Below are 8,992 nucleotides of genomic sequence, written 5' to 3' on the forward strand. Positions count from 1 at the left end.
CAACTTAAAGGAAAAAAGGTTAGTTTGGGCTCCTGGGTCTTTGGGGGCACATTTCAGATCCCAGTCACAACACCTTGCTGTTGGGGGTAGTAAGGCAACTTTGCACAGGCTTGCGAACTGGCTTGGATGTGTTGCATCCTGGTTAGCTGGTCCTGGGCATCCACCTCTGGCTGGGAAGGCTGGTCCTACCTCAGTTCTGTGAAAGCACTGGCCACTCACACTTCACCATGGCGCGTGTAAAGTTTTCAGAACTGGAAGGAACCTCTTAGGATCATCCTCTTAAGTGGTTCCCAGTCTAGGGTCCGGGAGTGAACATTGGAATTGTTTCAGTAGTTTGGATTCTTAAAGAAAAATTGAGGCTGCAGTGACCTACGTCATCGATAATGGGCCAGTACTGTAGCTCAGCAGCACAGTGACTGCCTGGCAGGTGTGAGCTCATGAGTGCAATTCCTGGTACCAAAATGAAATGAAATAAAATAAAAATAAATTACTGATGATGGCCTTTGCTTTTGGCTGGAGTGAAGCCAACAGGATGTGGTAGCATTGATTGGTCATCTCCTGTGGATGGATGGATGGTCAGGCCTGGGAGAATTCAATCTCAGCTGCCTGTCAGTGGGACAGTAGGAAAACAGAAATTACTGTCTTTGACAACCATGGTTTTGTGTGGGAGTAAAAATAACAACAGCCTCTTAGTCAGGAAACTTAAGGTTTTGAGTAATTGGTTTCCCTGAGGTCACAGAGAAGCCTGCTGCTGTCACCACCTGTTCTCACTGTTTGGTATTTGTTCCCCATTTCCAGCACAGTGCGTAGTACTCAAACCCAACTGCCCAGGCGCAGGTGGCTCCATCTCTTACCCTCTAGAAAGTGAGATTCTCATTTTCCTCCTTGGGAGGGGAGAGGTGAACACGGGCTGCACTTTGCCTGAGTAATAATTCAGTAAATGTTCCTTCTGACTCCACCCTGCCACCCATGTTTGAGTTTTGACTCATGGTAGTTTTGTGGGTTAAAATGTACAAATAGAAGGCTTTTACAGAATTACTCTAAGAAGATTAACCACTGAAAGTAAAACCAGCATCGCTTTGGTTGTTTTCGTCATAATCCTGTGCAACAGCGTTCACTTGTGTTATGGCTTGAAATTCAGATCCTGGAATCATAAATTGGATGGGGTTGAATGCTGGTTCGACAGGACGGCTGGTGCCCGGTACATATTTTTATGAAAATACACAGCTGTGCCCACATGTTCCTCTTGTGTGTCAGAGTCCTTCTAGTAGATGGAGAGGAGTGCAGGTGAGCTGAGGTGAATGGAGGTGGTGGCATTCATTATGGAGTCAGTGACAGTGAGGCGGTGAGGTGAGGCTGGTGGTCTCTACACAGGTGAGATGGGAGCCCTGTGCCAGGGCCCATGTCTTCCCTCCCTCTCTCCCCTGTGCCCACAGCTCAGATGTACAGCAAGCTGCGTGGAGGAACTGTCACTGCCCAAGCAAACCAGTTCTGTTGTCCGTGGCATTTTATCTGGACAGTCACCTAACTTAAGTGTAGGTATTTTATAATCCATTTTCAGTTAACACTTTCCTGTTTCCACGTGGCCTTTCCAAATATTTTAGTTGCAAAATAAAGGAGGTTGTTTTTTGTTAAACAAAATCAGCTGAAGTATTGTAGACAGTTGAATGCAAAACAGTTCTTTGTTTTGTATATAGGATTTTCCTCCTGTTTCTGTTATGCTAAATATTCTGTTTCACAAGAGAAGGTTCAAGCCATTTTCTCCAATTTTGGAGTAAGGAATTCTTCCCCAAATTCTTTTTAAGCAGTGTAACTTCCTGCACAAGAAAAGGTTACAGAATTGGGTTTTATGGCTGCAATGGGAATATTTAGTCAAATACTCTTTCCCACAGTTGTTTGCATGAACTTCAGTTTAATATAAGCATCTAAAAGCAGAGTTCTCATGCAAGTCTGTGCCCAAGTCAGAAGTGAAAGAGGACAAAGAACCCAGTGAAAATACTCAACTAAGAAAGAATCTTAGTGTTTGTACCCCTCCTCCTCAGACAGGTGTGGAACAAAGCCGAGAGCCTTGCACCATGGAGATAGGGTGATGTGGGGACGCTACCTTGCCTGGTTTTGACTGAGGAAGTAAGAGCCTGAGTTACAGCAGATGAAACTGGAGGTCTTGCCTGGAGTCAGCAAAGCATGTTTGATATATTTCTCAAAATATTCTCAAAAAAAGGAAGGGTGCTTTGATGCTGGGAATTGTGTGTGGTTACGTATAGATTCCAGATAGTGACTGGCCTCCTCCATGGGCGCAGACCTGGTAACATACCTGTGGTCATTTTTACAGAGTATTACTTTCAGAGTAATGAGCTCTGGCAGCCCGATGCCTCGCGTTCTATAAGCTGTCCTCTCATATTCTGGCAGTTGCAGGAATAATTTACTGGTGTCTTTAGTTTTTCTCCATTCATCCTCATACTTTTCCTTGTTGCCTTCTTTCAGCCTAAGAAGGGCCCCAGACCCCTAGATCAGACCTTTGAGGATAAGGGCTGCTTAGTGTTAGGAGGGTTGTCTCAACTTAAAACCGTTTATTATTGAGAAATAGTTCATCTCAAATCTTAAAAGTTTAAAAGCTTAAATGTATCTATATTTTCTAAAAGAGATGGCAGATACTTCATCGACATCCATACAAATACATTGCAAATTTGTAAATCGGTGCAAATACTTTTATTTTGCATATTATGCAAGTGAGGCCCATAGCAAAGCACTTATGGCTGGGATGTACCAGACTCAGACCTTTGCGGAGCTCATAAAATTTTGCTAAATGGAGCTGACCTAAGAAGGGTGTGGACCTGAAATTTAGGTGTGGACAGTTTGAAGTTATTTAGGCCAAGTTACTTGAAGTACTTGAAACTCCAATTAAGGAGTAAGAAATGCCTTGTGGTTTTTTTCTTTGAAGGAAAGCATAAGAAGGACTTCATTCTTGCTAGCTCAGTGGCCGGATGCTGGAGGGATGGGAGAGGGGAGTGAGGGAGAAGGGGGTGGCGGCAGGAGGCTGCTTGCTTAGGTGGACTGAGGGCCCCTATATCCATTTCTTACCTGCCATGCTTTCTAGATGTGCGAGGCTTTGTGGAGTTGGGGGTTTAGGGCTAGGTCTTGTTTTAAAAAGAAAAGCAAACAAGCCAAGCGTGGAACATACTTAGGTAGTCCCGCTACTTGGGAGGCTGAGTCAGAAGGATTGCTTGAGTTCAGGAATTTGGGGACAGCCTGGGCAACAGAACGAGAGTCTTACCTCTTAAAAAAAAATGCAATAAAATCACAAACCCTTTTACTTACAGTTGTTCATCAGAATCTATGAAAGTTTTGGTTCCAGAACCTCCGGAATCTATGGATGCTCAAGTCTTGTGGATAGTATTTGCATGTAACTCATGCAGATCCTCCTATACCCCTTAAATTGCAGGGAGATTATATATAATACATAATTCAACGCAAATACTATGTAACTGGTTATTACACTGCAGTAGGGAAGAATGGGAAAGGGGAGAAGTCTATACTTGCTTAGTACAGTACAATTTTTTTCTTTTATATTTTTGATCAGCGATTATGGAGAGCTTGGCTGCAGGGCTGACCGTGCTGATTGTCAGAGCTGTTGAGCAATAGTGAATAGGAGCCAGTAGGTTAAGATTTAACTAGATAGCGTAAGAGACAAAAGAAGTGGACACAGTGGCGCATGCCTGTAATTCCAGCCCTCTTGAAGGCTGAGGCAAGAGCATCACAATTTGGAATCCCACAAAGGCAATTCAGTGAGTCCATTTCTCAAAATTTAAGAAAAAGGCAAAAAAAAAGGGGGGTGGGGTGGGTTACAGCCCAGTGGCACAGTGCGCCTGATTTAATACAAAATAGCTGTGAATTCCTATTGATCTGATGGATCTGCCAGTATCCCATAGTTTCATGGTATTCTTAGCATGAAAATATTCTTCCACTTGAATTATTTGTTAAAGCCCAGTGAACTTAAAAAAAATTGCACTTCTATTTTTAAAAAGTAAATACTGCTCTTGGTTAAAATAGAGAGTTTGTTTTAGAGTTGGAGAAGACTAGTTTCCATTGGAATCTCACAGCCTTGGCTGGAATTTCAGCTCCGTCCCGATTTCTCTAATGTATTTCCTTAAATATAAAATGGGAATAAAAGTAACATTACCTAAGGATTGAGTTCCTAGTTGATGCATGAACCTGGTGAACAAACCCTGGTCTGTAGTGTATTGGTTGGTGTTCTGTCTTTTTAATGTCTGGTTTGACCGAATAGCTCTTGTGCAGGTGATCCATTTCTGGAGTGTTGGAATCCAGGAGTTGCTCCTAACAAACATTTCCTTACTCTTGTATTGCTCACAGCCTGAAATTCTTTAATGATTCACTAAAATGTCATTTCTCCTTTTCCTTTTTGCCATACACAGTTGAGATCTTTAAACATGCATCCACGAAGCTCTCACCCAGCTCAGTGCACGGTACATTTTGTATCCCAGAAGCCATGTTGCTTTTGGGTGTTGGGGCCTGGCGTATTTTTACCTACTCTTTTTTTGTTTCCTCTGCACAGATTTATTGAACATGAAATTCTATATATGAAGTAACCTAGCGCTGCCTCAAAATGTGATCCTTTCCTACTGCTGTCTATCCTAGTAGGATGGTTAGAAAGTAACTAACTGTAAAATAATTTTTAAAATTCCTAGTGCACATCAGAAGGTTTGACCACTGGAACTGTATCAGTTTTACAAGATGATTAATAGGTAGGACTGAGCCCCTGTGAAAGGCTATGGAGGAACTGACCAGAGACATTAGGCCATTTCAGGCACTACTATCATTACGGTGTATATATATCTGGACCAAAGGCTCTGTTAACTTGAGTCCAGAAACCACAGGACCATAGATTGGGGGGTCAGAGGTCAGCTTGCTATTTGCTGAGCCAGAACAGATACCCTCCCAGCATGCTCATCTGCTGGGATCCCACAGCAGCCCAAATTAAGAAGGGATTCTTCATTGTGAGCTTCAAGTGCTGCTGTCAAGTCACCTCCATCTGGCTGGCGTCCACCCTGGCTTAGGACCTAGCAGCCTGTTGAGTCCTTCACTGACCTGCCTTGATCAGTTGCGTGACAAGCTAACTTTGCCTACTCTTGAAGCTAATTGAATTTCAGGGTTTGGTGGTAATGTGATATTGCTGATAATAATAATTTTCCTTTTATTGCTGGTAGACAGTCCATTGTGTGAATATATAATAATTAAATATCATGTCTCCTATTGTTCTCAGTTTTTGGTTATTAGGATAAAGCTGTTATGAGTCTTTTTTATCTCTGAATGTGCAGGGTGGTTAATGTTGTCTTTGCTTCTCAGCTCTGCATGCTGAGCAAGCGTCTTTACACTCTTCCTCAGTTTCCTTGTCCATAAAATAGTCTGTTGTAACACAATTCAAGGTTGAGGCTAGCAATTTTTAAAAATGAAATATAATACAAACCTAGGGCAAATCTCCTGCAGCTATTCGGTGTGACACATACACTGTATAGTGTGTACATGTGTATATATTGATTGGAGCACAATATAAGATGCATTTAGGGGCTGGGGATTTAGCTCAGCGGCATAAGCACCTGCCTTGCAAGCAGGCAGTCGTGAGTTTGATCCCTGGTATCGATAAAAAGGAAAAAGACAAAAAAAAAAAAAAAAAGATGCATTTGTCATTATGAATTATAAGCAAATCAGTCTGCAAAGTACTGAGTTGTAGGTACCTTTGCAAGTGAAGAAATTGAACTTCTGCGGTTATTTTTAGTAACCCTTACCTTGGACCCTGGGGTGTCTAAAACAGTCCTGTTAGCTATCTGCCAGGCATAATTCTAAAAGCATTGTATAAAACAACATATGTTTGTCGCAACTGTTATAGGAAGTGGGTTTGCCCCCACTTTATAAATGGAGCAAGTGAGATTATCAGCTGTGCCAGTTGAGGGGAAGGCTCACAAGGCTAGAAAGGAAGGGTCATGATTTGAACCAGAGCAGGCAAATCTAAAGCCCTTGCTCTAAACTCCTCTTCTTGGGGAGACAAAAGGGCAAGGGAAAATTATGTGCGAATGCAAATGAGTAATAAATTAATGTACTACTTCCCTCCCTTTTATTCCAGATATGAGAAATGAGTGTTGGACGTCGAAGAATAAAGTTGTTGGGTGTCCTGATGATGGCAAACGTCTTCATTTATTTGATTGTGGAAGTCTCCAAAAGCAGTAGCCAAGAAAAAAATGGAAAAGGGGAAGTAATAATTCCCAAAGAAAAGTTCTGGAAGATATCTAGTCCCCCGCAAGCGTACTGGAACAGAGAACAGGAAAAGCTGAACAAGCGGTACAATCCCATTTTGAGCATGCTGACCAACCAGACGGGGGATGGCTCTGGGCCTTGGAATACCAGCCATCTGAACTACTGTGAACCCGACCTGAGAGTCTCCTCATTGATAACTGATTTTAACAATCTGCCAGACAGGTTTAAAGACTTTCTGCTGTATTTGAGGTGTCGAAATTATTCACTGATTATAGATCAACCAAATAAATGTGCAAAGAAACCCTTCTTATTGCTGGCAATTAAATCCCTCACTCCACATTTTGCCAGAAGACAAGCCATTCGGGAGTCCTGGGGCCGAGAAACCAATGTGGGGAACCAGACAGTGGTGCGAGTCTTCCTGCTGGGCCAGACGCCCCCGGAGGACAACCATCCAGACCTTTCAGATATGCTGAAATTCGAGAGTGAGAAGCACCAAGACATTCTTATGTGGAACTACAGGGACACTTTTTTCAACTTGTCTTTGAAGGAAGTGCTGTTCCTTAGGTGGGTGAGTACCTCCTGCCCAGATGCCGAGTTTGTTTTCAAGGGCGATGATGATGTTTTTGTGAACACCCATCACATCCTAAATTACTTGAATAGTTTACCCAAGAACAAAGCCGAAGATTTGTTTATAGGTGATGTGATCCACAACGCCGGGCCCCACCGGGATAAAAAACTGAAGTACTATATCCCAGAGGTCGTCTACACCGGCGTCTACCCACCGTATGCGGGGGGAGGCGGCTTCCTGTACTCCGGCCGCTTGGCCCTGAGGCTTTGCAGCATCACTGACCGGGTCCATCTGTACCCCATCGATGACGTGTACACTGGGATGTGCCTTCAGAAACTCGGGCTCGTTCCAGAGAAACACAAAGGCTTCAGGACATTTGACATCGAGGAGAAAAACAGGAATAACATCTGTTCCTATGTAGATTTGATGTTAGTACACAGTAGAAAACCTCAAGAGATGATTGATATTTGGTCGAGATTACAAAGTGCTCATTTAAAATGCTAAAATATATACAAGCTAAATTTTGCATAGAAAGGCATATCCGGATTAGTTCCCATATTGTATTTTCACATTAGGTAATTTGTATGGTAAACCATCAGAATTGCCTTTTTAAGTAGTACCCATTTGAGGGCCGCTAAGCCCTTGAATTTGGTACTTTTGTGACGAGGGAAAGCAGGCGATATTTCTCACGGAGGATATGGCAGGAGATTGGTTCTAATTGTTTTTACTGGCTAGTGGTCATTATTTTCTAATTTTGCCCCTCTAATCTGAATCATATTTCTAGAATTTGACCATTGTAAGTTGTTTTTGTTTTGCTCCTCTATGTGAGAATATTTCTGCTTCCATTATAATCATTGATTTTTTGTAATTCAGGTATTTGTGAACTTATCAGCTACCAAGATTTTGTTGTTCACGGCCCAGTGGTTTTTGTGAAACGGAATTATGTTATTTTCATGAGATTTGGATGCGTTTTAAAAATTGTTTAGAAAATGGACTTCTGTCACTGCCACCCTATCAGTATTTTCTTGTTTTAGTATGATTAGTTAATTTTGTAAACCAATTATTGTTGTAAGCCATCCAGTTCATCTTGTTGTCTATGGCCACAAAAAGTTGTTTAATTTTTCTTAAGGTGGTGTCACAGTAGTTACATAATTTTAGAATTTTGAAATTAAGAAGTGTGATTCCACAATGGTCAACTGAAGATAGACTCTCCGCTGACAACCATTCATATAAACATATAAAATTTCAATGTAGGTCAGGAAAGTATATCTGACTTTTGAACTTGAAGTGCAAAAATGAAGTTGCAGGTGTTTTAAGTGGTTTGTCAGTTTAAAACTCCAGAATGGTGTTCTTGCCATGTTTTCACATGTTACTTATACAAAATTACTATTCTAGGTAGTGATTGCTTCCCTGTCGCAGTGTAGAAGTGCCTGTGTTTTTATTTATTGTTCAAATCAAAGACCAAAACATTTTCTTAAATATATTTTGTGTAATATTTTATTTGTATACAGTGTTGTTGATGGAATATTTAACTAGAGCATGATATTTTAAATGTTAAGATGTAACATATGTTAAATAAAGCTAATGGTTATTTTTGAATTTTAAAATTCGTTTTTTGGCGTATGAAACTAGTTGATAAATTCTGCCAAACTATTGCTTACATGTACTATCTTGTAACATGCTTTCTTGAATTTTTTTTGTGGTTTTAGAAATGAAGATCCCTATCAGATACAATATTGGGGAAAGTAAAAAAGTGGAAATAAAGTAATTGTATTTTTAATTGTCATGTGTAATAATCATTTTGTTTTCCTATATTTGATTACAGTTTCCCCAATCCATTTCCCCCAAAATCCATTGCAGTAATATTGAACTGTTTCAATGGATCGTTCATTTCGCTTTACTTTTAAAATCTCAACAGTACTTAGTGTCTTTAAAGGGAAGTGTGCATAATTATGTTTCTGTTTCCACTGAGTAGAAAGTGTTCATCAGGGCCTGGGAATTTAGCTCAGCAGCGCAAGCACCTGCCTGGCAAGCTCAAGGTTGTCATGAGTTTGATCCCTGGTACAAAAAAAAAAAGTGTTTATCTAGGGAAAGGCACAGCATTGTAGTGACTGAATAATCCTCAGGCTTTTCCAGTTTGGGGCTTGTAACCAC

The 8,992-nt window shown here is 41.1% G+C and overlaps 1 protein-coding gene across 3 annotated transcripts in view; it reads left to right on the plus strand.

Moving 5' to 3' along the window:
* Nucleotides 1-8,618, plus strand: part of B3gnt2 (UDP-GlcNAc:betaGal beta-1,3-N-acetylglucosaminyltransferase 2) — a 185,182-nt gene extending 176,564 nt beyond the window's left edge. For all 3 annotated transcript variants that reach the window (XM_063229487.1, XM_063229488.1, XM_003467506.5), the window contains exon 2: nt 6,140-8,618. In XM_063229487.1, the coding sequence (XP_063085557.1) occupies nt 6,149-7,342 (1,194 nt within the window). In that variant the 5' untranslated portion in view covers nt 6,140-6,148 and the 3' untranslated portion in view covers nt 7,343-8,618. The remainder of the gene's footprint in view (nt 1-6,139) is intronic.
* Nucleotides 8,619-8,992: the final 374 nt, after the last annotated feature.

This window comes from Cavia porcellus, unplaced genomic scaffold, assembly GCF_034190915.1.
Source record: "Cavia porcellus strain 051 isolate PalLab524CR breed Dunkin Hartley unplaced genomic scaffold, mCavPor4.1 scaffold_18, whole genome shotgun sequence".
Classification (NCBI taxonomy): Eukaryota; Metazoa; Chordata; class Mammalia; order Rodentia; family Caviidae; genus Cavia; species Cavia porcellus.